Source organism: the organism of the source record quoted next, unplaced genomic scaffold, assembly GCF_019419815.1.
Source record: "Pyrus x bretschneideri cultivar Hongxiangsu unplaced genomic scaffold, Pyrus_bretschneideri_v1 Contig7, whole genome shotgun sequence".
NCBI classification, from domain to species: domain Eukaryota; kingdom Viridiplantae; phylum Streptophyta; class Magnoliopsida; order Rosales; family Rosaceae; genus Pyrus; species Pyrus x bretschneideri.
Window position 1 is genome coordinate 630,211 of NW_025999809.1, and position 16,040 is coordinate 646,250.

Genomic DNA, 16,040 nt, shown 5'->3' on the forward strand with positions numbered 1-16,040 from the left:
GTCAAAATATTGTCGACAATGAATTGATAACGTTCGTAAAGTTTTGTTCCTGACAATTAGATTGCTTGCAATTGGGGACATCAGCAAATTACTTAACCTGCTGCGGAACAATAAACAAATGAAATCGCAAAAATATTGACTTTCAAACAACCTTTGTTTAAATGGCAAAAAAACCCATCAATTTCTAGCTTTCATCAATTCCATGGCTACCACCAATTCAAGGCAGAGACTTTTCTCTCTCCTCTCGTTTCTTATTCTAATTCTTCAATCCAAAATCTCATCTGGGTCCGAAACCCCAATTGAAGAATCCACCATTGACGACCTCCAGATCGCTTTCAAGCTCAAGACTCTGACTTCACGGCAACTGGTTCAGTTCTACCTGGACAGAATCCAAACCCTCAACAGCCACCTTAGAGGGGTCCTGGAGGTGAACCCAGATGCGCTTTCCCAAGCCGATTCCGCCGACGAACAACGCCGGAAATGGGAATCAAACCCATCAGCCAGAACCAGAGCACTGCCGAAGCTGCACGGGATTCCCATTTTGCTCAAGGACAACATTGGCACCAAGGACAAACTTAATACCACCGTCGGCTCCTTTGCGCTGTTGGGTTCCAAAGTTCCGAGGGATGCCGGGGTTGTGGCGAAGCTGAGGAGCTCTGGGGCTGTGATTCTGGGGAAGGGTAGCTTGAGCGAGTGGTCGTATATCCGGTCGTTTTCCGCGCCGTACGGATGGAGTGCCAGAGGCGGCCAGGGTGTGGTGAGTTCGACTTAGACTTGATTATCAGCTGCTTAAATTTTATGTATCGGTGTGATTAGTAGGGGCCACTGAACCGTCTTTGAAACTTTAACATATGATATATCTATGCAGTAGCATTATAAAGTTTTGAGTTTTGATCATTGTCAAGTTGATAGTTAGTTGTTCACGATCCCGAAAACTGGTGAGATGTTTTGCTAAATTAGCGTTTGCACCGAGTTGTGATCACCTTTAGAACGTTTCTGTGTTTCATTTAAGTGTTGTGATCAGTAAATGTGATTGCCATTTAAGCACTGCAAAATTTGGTTGTGGTATGCATGAATCATTCACTAAATTCTACTTCGTCTGTGGATTTCGTATATGAATTTGGCATGAACCAGAATCAAAGACGTGTGGTTTTGTTGCTATATGCAGAATCCTTATAATTCATCGCTGGAAGTTTGTGGATCAAGTAGTGGACCAGCAATATCTGTATCTGCAAATATGGTAGCTGTGGCTTTAGGGACAGAGACTGACAGCTCCATCTTATGTCCGTCCAGTTATAACTCGGTAGTAGGCTTCAAGCCAACCGTTGGTCTCACTAGTCGAGCTGGAGTCATCCCAGTGAGTCCGAGACAGGACACAGTTGGGTACGTGATGTGCTTATTGTTATCGAACAAATTTACTTTGTGCCTGAAGTTTTTCTGTTTCTTTATGTGATCATGCATTGACACTTTCCGTTGCTGAAAGTTTTGGTAATTTGGATTAATTGATCAATTGTAACATCTGTTTGTCTGATTAGCTCAAAAGTGTGAGTAACAAAGTGATCATTTGGAACTTGGAACAGGCCAATTTGTAGAACAGTGGCTGATGCTGTTCATGTCCTGGATGCCATTGTCGGTATTGATAGCAACGATATCGCAACGCATGAAGCATCACAGTACATCCCAGTGGGTGGCTATGGACAGTTTCTCAAGGCTAATGGTCTCAAAGGAAAGAGATTGGGGATAGTAAGTCGCTTGTTTCGTGAAGTCAAGGATGATTGTTTCTTGAATCAAACTTTTGAGCAGCACTTTACCACACTGAGGTAACAGATAAACAGAATGCATTTTTCGGTGCACTTTCTAGTCTATAATTATGACATACTATTCCTTGCTGCAACGTAGGAAACAAGGTGCAGTTTTGGTTGGAAATCTTGAGATAGCCAACATTGAAGATATTCTCGATTATTCTTTGAGTGGTGAATTTGTAGCAATGTTAGCGGAATTCAAAATGGCCTTGAACCCATACCTAAGTGAACTAGTTGAATCTCCGGTGAGAACCTTGAGAGATGTGATAGCATTCAACAAGAACAACTCAGTTTTGGTGAGTGTCTGAGTAGTGAGTACAAGACTCTGTTTATGTATTCATGTCTTTGTCATTTTGTTATTCCAAAATATTGTGTGGCATACAAGTTTAAATTAGATGCATTCAATAACCACAAACGAACGGTGAACAAAACTTAATGGTCACCTACAGGAAAAGATGAATGAATATGGACAAGATCTCTTAGAAGCTGCTGAGAAGACTAACGGTATAGGAGCAAAAGAGCAAGAAATATTGTCAAATTTAGCAAGACTGTCCAGAGATGGATTCGAGAAGTTGATGAAAGATGAGAACCTAGACGCGCTGGTGACTTATTCCAACTCTGCTCATTCAATCCTTGGAATTGGTAGTTTTCCAGGCATTGTTGTGCCGGCAGGATATCATAACGATGACAAGTACCCTTTCGGCATTTGCTTTGGGGGACTAAAGGGTTCGGAGCCAAAGCTGATTGAGGTTGCGTATGCATTTGAGCAAGCAACTAAGATCAGAAAGCCTCCGCCCGTTGGTTCTCAAGGCCAACTCCTCTCTACCACCGCTACTCCCACGCCTGAAGTTGAGTCATCAATACCCACCATTGCTGCAGCCAAAAGAAGACCCATCCTAGTCACTCAAGAGAACCTCCAAGGAAAGCGCTTGCATGACAGCAGTCGACATGAAGTTCTCTAGAAGGATACTTGGGGCAGTTTTAAGAAGAAGCAGTTTAATTATGCCGCTAATCTAAGAAGTCAAGTCTACTGTGATTGTTGTTGTGTGGAAAGGTTGTAGATTGTAGGTTCAAATCCTGTATATCGAACGGAAAAACAATTATGCTTCTGGTGAATAAATAATGTGTCATTAGCACCTGTGAGTGTATGGTTTTGCAGGTTGTATTGATATGGTTGTATCATTAAAACCCCGATTATCCCAAATACAAGCAATTATGCAGTAGAAGTTATATTTACTCGGTCTGGGACTGCCGGGGTACGAAATGGTCACACACAAGTTTCTACATCAAAGAAAAATGCTAAAATTTAATCCCAAGTGGGAAAATACTCGGGAGCCTTTTCTTCTTGCAGATAAATTACAGTTTGATATGCTCAAATAATTTTTTTTGCTTCAAGTGAGTTACATGTACACGCGTCGGACTGATTTGCACATAAGCAGCCAAGCAGCATCCTCCGTGGATCATACTCTTATTTGAACTAAGCAAATAGACCATGCCTGGTTGAGATTATGAATTGCCAGTTGGTCCAGAGTTTTTGTTTATTTAACTTCTAGACCAAAAAATTAGGCAAGTACAATTGTTTCATCAAATCAGCTACTACATTGTTTTTCCATGGCCTCAAAACTTTCTCTCTTTCCATTGTTTCTTTTGATTCTTCTGGCTATAACTTCATTTGGTTCCCTAACTTTCAAAGTCCATGGATTCTATATCAAAGAAGCTACAATATTTGACCTCCAACAAGCTTTCAAAAACAACCAACTCACTTCAAGCAAACTTGTTGAGTTCTACTTTCAAGAAATCTGCCGGCTAAATCCTCTCCTCAATGCTGTCATATAAGTGAACCTGGGCGCACTTTACCAAGCTAATAGGCCGACTATCAGTGAAAGAGTAAGGGCCCCGATTATTACTCTGGATTACATGACATTCTTGTTCGGGCAGGAATTTCGTTGGGAAGAGTCCTTGGCTCGAGCGCACAGCTCCCCGAGGAGTTGGCACTTTGGTTGCCTGTCGGGCTGCAAGAAGAGGACAAAGTTAGTTTTGAAAGGTGCCTTTGTCAAGCCTTAGGTGTAGGTCTTGAGGCTCGTAATCAAAACCAACTAAGTGCTGAGGCGTGCCACTGCCATCTTTGTATGGCAAATGTAGAATGAGTGTATTTAAGTCGATTACTTGCACCCCAAGTTATTCTGACTTCTTATCATCAAAGGATTGTCGTGGATGGGTTAAGTGAAGGAAAATTTGTGAAAAACATGTTCATTTAAGCAACATCAATAGCATGCAATTAACAATTAAAGGCGGAATCATGCTTGTATGCACTTAAAACAAAACATTTACCCATGAAATTCAAAGCCTAGTAGATAGGTGAATCAAGACTCAACTCAAAACAAAGTGAGTTGAGAAATCAATACCTTTGTAGATTCCTCTTTGCATAAGCAAAGGCTAATCACCCAAAGAGAGGGCCTTCATTCCTTGCATCTTGGATCCATGGATTTGGATGGATGAAAAGGTTTCTCCAAGTTCCCAAAATTGAGAACCTCTAAGTCTCCACACCAAGGTATATTGAAGAAGAAATGAGTGACCTAGAGGAAGTAAGATTGCTAGATTTTCCCCTCTAGATTGGCCAAAATTTTAGAGAGAAAGGAGAGCTTGTGTTCTCATCCTTTTCCCCAAAAATAACCCTTAGTAAATTTTAGGCTATAAAGTCCTTTATATAGTCCCTTCAAATAAGTGACCTAATGGACCAAAAGCCCTATTCTTTTACACATGGCTAGCCTATAGGTTTATTGGGCTTTCAAGCCCTTTGTTTTATTCAAGTTGTCATACAACTTGAGTTAATGGGCTTTGACATTCAAATCCCATTGGGCCTTGCGGCCCAAAACTAACCCGAGGTCTTTAACGAACTTATTCGTTTGATTAATTAACATATTAATTAATCCTTGCCATAAATAATTAAACCATTTAATTATTCTTACTCATCTCCGTTGAATCTTCAAACTCTACCTTACACGGTGTACGATCCATTAGGTTCCTTTTAGCGAGGCAGTGGGCGATTCAAACTCTTTCAAATCGATTGTGAATTGAAACTTACTTTCAATTCTCCCGTTAGTGATAATACACTTTTAGGGCTTCCACAAACCATGAGTGACACCTAGCAGCATATCATGGTTACCCAAGCTAATCAGAAGAGGTGGAGAACCTATTCAGTTTAGGATTACAAATGCAATACGGTCTTTCTCTAATACAATACTCTTGACCACATTGTTTGGTTTGATAGTTTATTCATGTCTACTATCCAATGTGAATCTTTGTACTTATATGATTACCTTGAATGTGATCTGGAACGCATTCCAACATCTCATTCATACTCTGGCCAGAGATTCCAAATCATATCATAGAGTATTCTCCCTCAAACAGTTTGAAGGTTAGAGATCCCTTGTTGCGCATTCACTTGCCTCCATGGCTAAGTGGCTTAACCCCGACGATGCCGTGGACACCCTGATAGAGTGACTTTGACATAATCAAAGATTAAGGACCTAACCACAAGACAACTGTGATGCCTCAGGTCAAAAGACTAATTTGCATTATCCCAACCATGAGTTCTCATGTGACATGAATATGAGAACTCTTCGTTGATCGTGTTCAGTGAACTCATTCTCTATTGAGCACCTACGTACTTGTCTTGATGTCACACACACCAATGACTCGAGACTAGTCACTCTCCCTGAGAGAAGACATAGCACGTACTGATCTTAACGGACTGTTAATGCCCAATTGACAATCCTATGATCAGGAACGTTTAGGATGTGTCAACGAAAGAATGGTCTCATGAATCTAACTTCTTTAGATCGCATTCTTCCAATCACATATTCCTTGGACTTATCGTTTAAGCATATAACATTTATATTAGACGGCTCAAACAATAATCTTTGCCCTTTAAACTACATTAGTTTGAAATGTCCGTAAAGTATCATCATATGATTGGTTTTAGGGCACATTTCCAACAATCTCCCACTTGCACTAGAGCCAATCAGCTTAGTCATCATTGATGATACCTCTTCTGTAATTCATTTCATAAATGGCTGAGTAGTAGGCCTAAACAATGGATATCTATATGTTATCCATAGAAGCAACCTTGAGAATAACGACGTCACCATTATACATGATTCTCAATCATGTGGTTCAGTCTCTCATTTGAGTTCGGACCTTGATGAGACCTTGATTCCCTGGCTTGAGCTATCGCCCCATTAGTGTCATACACTTTCTGGTTGGAACCGAATGGAGAGTTCATGAATGAACTTTCCCATCCAAACAACAATGTTGTAAGCTTCTATATGGCAATATATTTTGCATACATGATGGAACACATTAAAGTCATTTACTTTTAACGTTTCCACCCAAAAATCTCTTTAGTCATAATAAAGAGATATCTCATTATCACTTCATTCATAATGAAGAGATATTCTATGATGGATTAGATTCATAATCTAATACATTTACGCTTCCATTACGTTACTCTAATTCTTCCTCATTCTTGAGGAATCCATCCTTAGTATTTCTTAAATACCAAAGGATTCACTTGACAGTTGCCATGGTTCTGATCCTGGGCTTGCACTGATATCATCTTGTACCGTTCTAGGTACGACTTATATCAATGTTTTCATACAATATGAAATACATAAATCACCTTTCTGCGTATGCATAAAGGATTCTATTTACGCATTATTTCTTTGGGAGTCAAAGGGTACATTCCCTTTGAGAAGAACAACTTCCTAGTCTCACTAGAATTGTCATTCTAATTGAAGTTTATCATCATATGAGAAACTTCCTAGCATCTCATTGTCTATTTTAGGGATTGATATAATCCAATTATATCTTGAAATCTATCATTATAGATTTCCATCCCATGTATATAGACTATGTCTCCCATATACATTCTATCATTATAGAATGTTTAAAGTCATAACTTTAACGATGAAGAATTCCTTTCATTTTCAAAATTAATATATATCATGTATATATATATATTCTAATTTAGGAATATGATCAACTCCCACTAATCTTTTGTAAACCTAGTAAACAAAAGATTCATTTACATCTTTATGAGAAATCAAACAATTGATCTTTTCTCATAAGACGCTTATAGCTCCCACTAGCTTGCTAAGATCCATGATGGATGGATCTTCTTACAACTAACATGTCTTAGAAGTATATATCATATATATATGGGTAATTGATAATGTCCAACGAACTAAATCTTATTTATGTTCATTCTTCTCCTAATGGAGAAATTCATTATCTTATGATGCTACTTTCCTTGATGTTTTTCAAGGAAATTAATCTAAAGTGTTACTTTTTCCTTGGATCAAATCTAAGGAGGTAAATACTTTAGACGTCTTACTCATCTACTTACATTTCTTGAATTCTTTGAAACCTTTTGCAAAGTATTCGGACTTGTGTTTATTCAAAATAAACTATAGTCCAACCGAGAGTGATCTTCGGTGAATGTCATACAACATGAGTAGTATTATGTTGTGGACAAGTGCCACTAACATCTAAGTGAATAAACCTCAACAACTTTGTGATTCTTTCTTCTTTCCAAAAGAATAAAGATTCGAACATTTCGCCTCTATACAATTTTAACAAGAAGGTATTGGATCCGGATCTAACGCTCCAAAGCATCCATCTATGACCAACTCGTAACTTATGTTTTAGAGGTATCACAACTCAGTTGGGATTAGTCACTACCTTGTAACCTTTTGGGTTTTAAGCATCATCGTATTCTAAACAGTTAAACTACCACATCATCTCTACTATAGAGACAACCAATTAAATTACAATAATCTAATTTATTGATTAATAAAGAACAATGTTTTTGTCAAACAAAACATTTATCCATCTCTACTATAGTGACGGATTTAAGTTCCTTAAAATTGGAATGTAAAGACAATCTTTAGTATTTTCCAATTTCTTTGGTAGTTCATATGAGGAAGTAAGTACAATCCGCTTTCGCAGAGATCTATATTTTATTCACTTTCCGAATGTGAAGTACTTTCTCTTCTCTCATTTAATCTTCTACTTCTTATTAGCACACTTTTACAACAATTGTAAAACATAGTTACTAATACGGAATCAAGCATTCAAGTAGAAGAACCAACTGTTTTGAACTATTTCAAGAACATATTACAACACCTTCGAAAGGTGTGTTCTTGACACTTGCAAGACATTTCTTGCAAATACCCCTTCCAATGTCCATCCTTTCATAAAGAAAGTTTGTTCCCTTGGAGTTATTTTGCCTTCTTTATTTGACTTCCCTTTTGATTACAATAGTCATGGTCCCTAAACTCCCACTATCTCTCTTGAAACTTATTTTAAATGTGTTATACACATCAAACGATTTGGAGAGCGTGCGGTTATTGTTCACTATATAGTTTACAATAAACTTAGTGAACCATTAGGATAGGGACACAAAGGTGAAGTCCTTGCCTAGTTTCCGTCTCGTTAAGTGGTTTAACACTTCAACACTCAATGATTCAAAATCATCATAAGTCCATATAAATGGACTATTTTTGTCAACCAACCATTATGTTCTAAACATAATAACAAACTTTCAAGAGTTGTTCAAGGCAACTCTCATTTCTTCATACAACAATTTGTAAGTGAAGAATCATGGCACATAAAGTGTTCATGCCCTTGTGCTTACTTCTCAAGTTCCTTGTTTATGTAACAAAGAGACAAGCACTAAAGTTTGTGTTGATTAAGGGTTGTTCAAAGCAACTCTTATTTCTTCATACAACAATTTGTATTTGAAGAATTATGACATTAAAAGTGTTGTCCTTCTCATGTTAGACTTATCTAACATATTCTTCCAATGATACATTATCAATTGGAAGATTGTGAGGATGAGACTACTTAGTTACATCTACAAGCCATTAAAGACAATCTATGGGATTGTAGAACTAAGTCCGGAAATCAAAGCGTTCGGTTTTTCTTTGTCAAGTTTTGGATAGCGTTTGCAAATATATTGGTAAACAAATACATAACGAATATAAATTGATTGATTTTAAGCCATTTGATTCGGGTCTTTAAATCAAATAGCACCACCCACTATTTTTGGCAAATTCCATATCCCTCATCGGAATTCGAGAGTTTTGGAGGAAACTCTTAGTAGGGTATGGGAGGCTCACTATTACCAAGCCCACCTCACGATGATACGATATCGGCTAGCATTAATAATAATGAGAGAGTACGCTTACTCATTTGCATCTCATGCAAGTACCCATCTTATTTGGCCTCTAGAGAATGTTGCCTCACAATGATATGATATCGGCGCCATTGCACTTAGTTAAGTTATTCCCACCATGCTTAGTTCATGAAGGGGTTCAAGAATAGCCTCACAATGATATGATATTGGCCATCCTCGTTGCCTACACTCACCTCATCATATGCGTATAGACTCCTCCTGAGTGTAAGCATGCACTTTGTACTCCCCCATGATAGGGTGAAGCCGGTGTACAAGTCACAAACGATTGGAGCCTACCACGGTGGAAGGCCACGAAGAGATATTCAAAGCATCTCTCGCTTATCAACTTAATATTGGTTTGTTGAGGGTTTTAGGTCTCATCACATATAAACATACATTTTAATCCAATTAAAACATTTTGGTCCTATTACAACTATTGGTCCATTTGATTGATTTAGTTGTATATAATACTCCCACTAAGCTTTTAAAACGGTTTTTAAAGCAAGAGTATATGATACTACTAACATAAGGTTTGCATTCATTGATGGACTATATAGTTGCCTTAGGGCCTTAGGATGACTATGAACCTTTGATTCGATTCAACACGAGCCTAGTTGTTGAATCTCGGTCTAGGGATGGTGATTGATTTTAGTTACGCGTTTAATCACATTAAGGCGTGTTGTCTTATTGGGCGTTGGACCCAACTACTCCAATTTCATGCATATCGAATAAAACAAGAAAGGAGTACTTCAAAGTAAATAAGAGCTTATGCTCTTTTACAACAATTGATCAAATCAAATTACTTTAAAGTAAAGAAGAGCTTATGCTCTTTTACAACAATTGATCATATCAAATTACAACCAAAATTTAATCTACACATTCCCATGGTTCAAACAAATTTGAAACGGCCTTTCACATAGCTCAATTATCGTAGGCTAAGGTTCATAATCACCCTTTCTTTAATTAATTAACGCTTTAACTAATTAAACTTGAATGCAACATTTTCATTTGGTTTTTGTATCCATAGAATTGATTTAAATGGAGCTAAATGAAATGAAAATCCAATTCTCATTTAAAGAGACAAAACAATTTTTGTTCTCTACCTAATTTGGGCCAAAATGCTATGACCTCAACTTGTTTGGGCCATAGTGCAATTAACCTCAACTTTTGGGCTATTTTGCAAAAACTTAAACTTTTGGGGTCACTTTGTAAAAACACAAAAGTCCACTACTTCATGTAATTACAACTAGAACCCAAAAATTTCCACAAAAAATAAAACTTCATTAAAGGAGCAAAACAATTTGTCCTTTTAGTGATTTTGGACCTTTACGTAAAAACGTAAACTTTTGGGTCAAAATGCAAATACACAAAAGTATCAAAACTTTATATAATTGCACAAAAGCCCCACAAGGACCCTAATTGAGTAGGGTGGCTGATTTTGAAGCAAAGTAATAAAAAAAATTTCAAAGTTTTTGTAAGTGGGGTGTGTGTAATGGAATAAATCATTACACACCAAACCCACTATAATTTCTTTAATTTTTCAAAATAAATATCTAATATATTTAAACATAAGAAATATTTCAAAACAAAAACTTTATGAAATAAATCAAAACTTTGAATCAAAACACCAAACCTTTTGTTCTTGGCAAGAACATATCAAGAACAATGAAGAACATTCATGAAAACCCATAAGAGCTCCATGAACATTCTTCATCCAAAAACATCCCAAAACCACTCAAACTTAAGGGAAATAACATACAACCATACTATGGTACATAGGGGTTCCAAAAGTCACTTTAAAACAATTTTAACAAGTCAAACAAGAACCCAAAATTCCACCCTTTGGATTTGGCCGAATTTCCCAAAAAACATGGCACCAAATTTTAGCTCCAAAATTCATGCTCATATGAACTACATCTACAACATTTGAGATGGTAAATTTTCTAACAAAATTTACATTCAAAGAAGCAAGAATAAAGCTTGTAACAATTACAACATTCAAATCATAAACTATGAACTACAAAACCCAAAAGGATTCACCAACTACTAGACTTAGGCTCTTGATACCACTTGAAGGAAAATTTGTGAAAAACATGTTCATTTAAGCAACATCAATAGCATGCAATTAACAATTAAAGGCGGAATCATGCTTGTATGCACTTAAAACAAAACATTTACCCATGAAATTCAAAGCCTAGTAGATAGGTGAATCAAGACTCAACTCAAAACAAAGTGAGTTGAGAAATCAATACCTTTGTAGATTCCTCTTTGCATAAGCAAAGGCTAATCACCCAAAGAGAGGGCCTTCATTCCTTGCATCTTGGATCCATGGATTTGGATGGATGAAAAGGTTTCTCCAAGTTCCCAAAATTGAGAACCTCTAAGTCTCCACACCAAGGTATATTGAAGAAGAAATGAGTGACCTAGAGGAAGTAAGATTGCTAGATTTTCCCCTCTAGATTGGCCAAAATTTTAGAGAGAAAGGAGAGCTTGTGTTCTCATCCTTTTCCCCAAAAATAACCCTTAGTAAATTTTAGGCTATAAAGTCCTTTATATAGTCCCTTCAAATAAGTGACCTAATGGACCAAAAGCCCTATTCTTTTACACATGGCTAGCCTATAGGTTTATTGGGCTTTCAAGCCCTTTGTTTTATTCAAGTTGTCATACAACTTGAGTTAATGGGCTTTGACATTCAAATCCCATTGGGCCTTGCGGCCCAAAACTAACCCGAGGTCTTTAACGAACTTATTCGTTTGATTAATTAACATATTAATTAATCCTTGCCATAAATAATTAAACCATTTAATTATTCTTACTCATCTCCGTTGAATCTTCAAACTCTACCTTACACGGTGTACGATCCATTAGGTTCCTTTTAGCGAGGCAGTGGGCGATTCAAACTCTTTCAAATCGATTGTGAATTGAAACTTACTTTCAATTCTCCCGTTAGTGATAATACACTTTTAGGGCTTCCACAAACCATGAGTGACACCTAGCAGCATATCATGGTTACCCAAGCTAATCAGAAGAGGTGGAGAACCTATTCAGTTTAGGATTACAAATGCAATACGGTCTTTCTCTAATACAATACTCTTGACCACATTGTTTGGTTTGATAGTTTATTCATGTCTACTATCCAATGTGAATCTTTGTACTTATATGATTACCTTGAATGTGATCTGGAACGCATTCCAACATCTCATTCATACTCTGGCCAGAGATTCCAAATCATATCATAGAGTATTCTCCCTCAAACAGTTTGAAGGTTAGAGATCCCTTGTTGCGCATTCACTTGCCTCCATGGCTAAGTGGCTTAACCCCGACGATGCCGTGGACACCCTGATAGAGTGACTTTGACATAATCAAAGATTAAGGACCTAACCACAAGACAACTGTGATGCCTCAGGTCAAAAGACTAATTTGCATTATCCCAACCATGAGTTCTCATGTGACATGAATATGAGAACTCTTCGTTGATCGTGTTCAGTGAACTCATTCTCTATTGAGCACCTACGTACTTGTCTTGATGTCACACACACCAATGACTCGAGACTAGTCACTCTCCCTGAGAGAAGACATAGCACGTACTGATCTTAACGGACTGTTAATGCCCAATTGACAATCCTATGATCAGGAACGTTTAGGATGTGTCAACGAAAGAATGGTCTCATGAATCTAACTTCTTTAGATCGCATTCTTCCAATCACATATTCCTTGGACTTATCGTTTAAGCATATAACATTTATATTAGACGGCTCAAACAATAATCTTTGCCCTTTAAACTACATTAGTTTGAAATGTCCGTAAAGTATCATCATATGATTGGTTTTAGGGCACATTTCCAACATTAAGTCCACATTAAGTTCTTTTCTATGCCTTGAGATCAAGGACTTTTGTTTATCTTGTATGCTTTAAAGGGTAGGGGTTCAGATCTGATCAAGGCATCAATTTCATTTATTTTTACGATAGTAAAAGTACTAAGTGAACCAGGTCTGAGAGTTAATAGAACTTTGGATCATTAAGAGACTGAAAATGACTTGCATATATATACTGAGGGATACATTATAACACCAGATCTATTAATGGAAAGGCAAAAACAAAGAAAGTCGAGCAAGATTTCACCTTGTCATGCAAGGTTAAAACGGCTTGCAATCTCTCATTTTTCCAGTTACAAAGGGTTGAGTAATAAAGAGGGATGAGGGGTAAACGAGTTTACATAAGAGAATCGATACTACAGAATTTGGGGACAGTAACAAAGCTTTTACATGGACAAATTTCTACGGGAAATCTAAGGCTAAAAGGGTGTAGAATTTGGACAAAGCACGGCTTTCTGAGTATTTGCTTCACTGAGAGAAAAGTTGTATGTTTGTTTGTTTGATTGGTTGAGTGTCCTTGTCTCTGAGCCTTCTTCCTCCTTGTATAGACGAATTAACCCAAATGTGCTATTTCTATTCTTGCTCGGAAGTAACTGAGGGGTAGTGAATCATCAACATTTTTACTTGTACTGCCATCCAAAAGTACTTTTGGGCCAGGAGTAGGTGGATTTCCATCGGTTTTCACTTCTCTTGTAAGCACCTAGCCTTTGCATTAATGGGGGGCCGTCATTTCATCTTGAGATGGATGTCCTGGGCTTGACTCTAGGCTTCAGGCAAACCTTCTTTATTGAGCTCATTTGGGCTTCTTTCCCTTGAAGCCCAAAGTTTAAATATTAACCCAACCCCTTCAATCGTTGTTAAGCTTGCAACTCGAGTCGTTAATAATGATTGAACAGTAGTTATAAGCGCACACCTTCTCTCAGGACTTGTATTAAAACAGTCGTTGTACTTTAAACCCTTGCGCTAACCCACGAATTCAATCTCTAAGTTGTCTGTTCACTATAAATTCCCTCCTTGACTACTTAGTTAAGCACCCTTTGAGCTTTCAATATATTCTGAACTTCTCAGAATTCTTAGAACCTTCATAATTTCTAGAAAATCTTCACTGGCTTTCTCAGTTCTTGATATCACCTAAAATTTGAACTCAGCCCTCTTGTGAGATTAGTGAGGAGATTTCCACTGTGCGCCGCTTGATATATAGCCCTCATCACCTTTGGGTTGGCCTGCATACTGAGCTTTTCTTCGATGAGGACGGAGTGTTTTCCTTGGAACCTACATGGATATCTCAGGTTTCAATAACCACAAAAAGCAATATGCTTAGGGCAAATCATAGCCTCTGTATTCTTGGTCACTTCATCATCATAGGTGTATGCTTTGGGAGGACTATCATCAGCCCAAGCCTTCTTCTCCTCAAGCATCAAAGTATCTATCAGCATCTCATTGATTCGAATGATGGGTTCAACCATGAGATTAGTAATGAGTCTTAGCCTCAGTTTCTGCCCCCAATTTTTCCATTCCACAAAGAGACTTTAGTGTACCCAAATAACTCCATGGGTCCTCCAAGCATGGATGCAGAGAGATTTTATTGCTTCAGATGAGTTAAGTAGAATCTTTGTTATTATGCTGTCATATCATCCTAAGATAGTTGCTTCAGAGGAGTTGAGTAGAATCTTCATGTAACTTCATCATTTAATGAAATGAAAATGTTCTCTTTGCTTTACCTTAGCTTGCTCTTTCATTTTTCAACTCAACTGTGATGAAGATGCTAATTGTCTTTAGATCTTTCAAACCAATTAACCCTCTTCGACGTAACAATCCCTAATATCCCATAAAGTCGGACGATATTTCTTCAGAAATTTAACATTAATTGGATGTTTATGTGAATGTCCCTCTAAATTGGCCAAGTAATATCCTCCCTTATCTAATGCTTGATGACTAATGAAAGGACCTTCCCAAGTCAGACTCTATTTCCCAAAGCCCCTCACTTGGGCTCCTAAGGGCAAGATTGCCTTCTATACTAAGCATCTATCCTCGAAAGTTTTCAATTTTACCCTTTTGTTGTAAGTTTGGGCAACAATTTTCTTTCCTTCTTGACTCTTGTCTAAGGCTTCAATTCAGGCTGCATCTAAATCTTCAATTCCTTGACACATATCCTCAATGTATTCTTCACTGTGTAGCCCAAACTGGTTCTAAATCCTGACCGAACTCAAGTTAATTTCCATAGGAATCACGGCATCTTGCCCAAAGGTTATAGCATAAGTTGTAGTCCTAGTTCCTGCCCTCATGGAAGTTCTATAAGCCCACAAAGTATCTCCCAACTTCTCATGCCACTTCTTTAGACTATATACCACCATTCTTTTGATAATGTTAACCAAGATCTTATTGTTGGCTTCTGCTTGACCATTTGACTGGGGGTAGTAAGGACTGGATAGAATCATCTTTATCTTGAACCTACCAGCAAATTCTTTTACTTTCTTTGAAATGAAAGATGGTCCACGGTCTGTGACAATTGTCTCGGGCACACCAAATCTGTGTAAGATCTTAGTTTCGATGAATTTTTTAACAGTAGCTGAAGTTATGGTTTTTACTGCTGAAGCTTCTACCCATTTGGTGAAGTAATTTATTGCCATAATTATGAATGTGTGTCCTTTGCTAGAAGCTGGGTGAATTTGCCCGATGAAGGCCATTGCTCACCCTCTGAAAGGCCAAGGCTTGACCACGGGGTTTAAGGGCATAGAGGGCACATGTTGGAAGGGTTCGTGCCTTTGGCATTCTTCACACCCTCAAGCATAAACTTTGCAATCTTTCTCTATCTCGAGACAGAAATAACCGTATCTCCTAAGCAGCCACCTCATTTTGGTTCTAGCTTGATAAGTGTCATAGATTCCCTCATATACTTCAGCCATGACTCTCATAGATTCTTCTTGGCCTAAGCATTTTAGCAACAATCCATCTGGGGTCTTTCTTAGCAGATTATTTTCCCACCACACATATTTAGTTACCTATTGCCTATTCTTCTTACTTGTGGGAAAAGAATGATCTTCCAGGTATTGAATAATGAGTGATCTCCAATCTTTTATCTTGGGCTCTTCGGTCATTACATCCAAGCTGAATCCTCTATCAAAG

At 37.7% G+C, this 16,040-nt stretch overlaps 1 protein-coding gene across 1 annotated transcript; it reads left to right on the forward strand.

Moving 5' to 3' along the window:
- Window positions 1–19: 19 nt before the first annotated feature.
- On the forward strand, window positions 20–2,938 carry LOC103966235 (probable amidase At4g34880). The gene is made up of 5 exons (XM_048573805.1): window positions 20–757; window positions 1,169–1,383; window positions 1,581–1,820; window positions 1,900–2,098; window positions 2,252–2,938. Exons 1-5 carry the CDS (start codon window positions 203–205, stop codon window positions 2,762–2,764), a joined length of 1,722 nt encoding a protein of 573 aa, XP_048429762.1. The 5' UTR covers window positions 20–202; the 3' UTR covers window positions 2,765–2,938.
- Window positions 2,939–16,040: the final 13,102 nt, after the last annotated feature.

Bases quoted from the DNA above. Each gene is read 5' to 3' on its own strand.
- LOC103966235 (XM_048573805.1), top strand. From the start codon at position 203: ATGGCTACCACCAATTCAAGGCAGAGACTTTTCTCTCTCCTCTCGTTT. The intron at 1,384-1,580 runs GTACGTGATGTG...AACTTGGAACAG, and splicing joins CCGAGACAGGACACAGTTGG to GCCAATTTGTAGAACAGTGG. The intron at 2,099-2,251 runs GTGAGTGTCTGA...GGTCACCTACAG, and splicing joins ACAAGAACAACTCAGTTTTG to GAAAAGATGAATGAATATGG.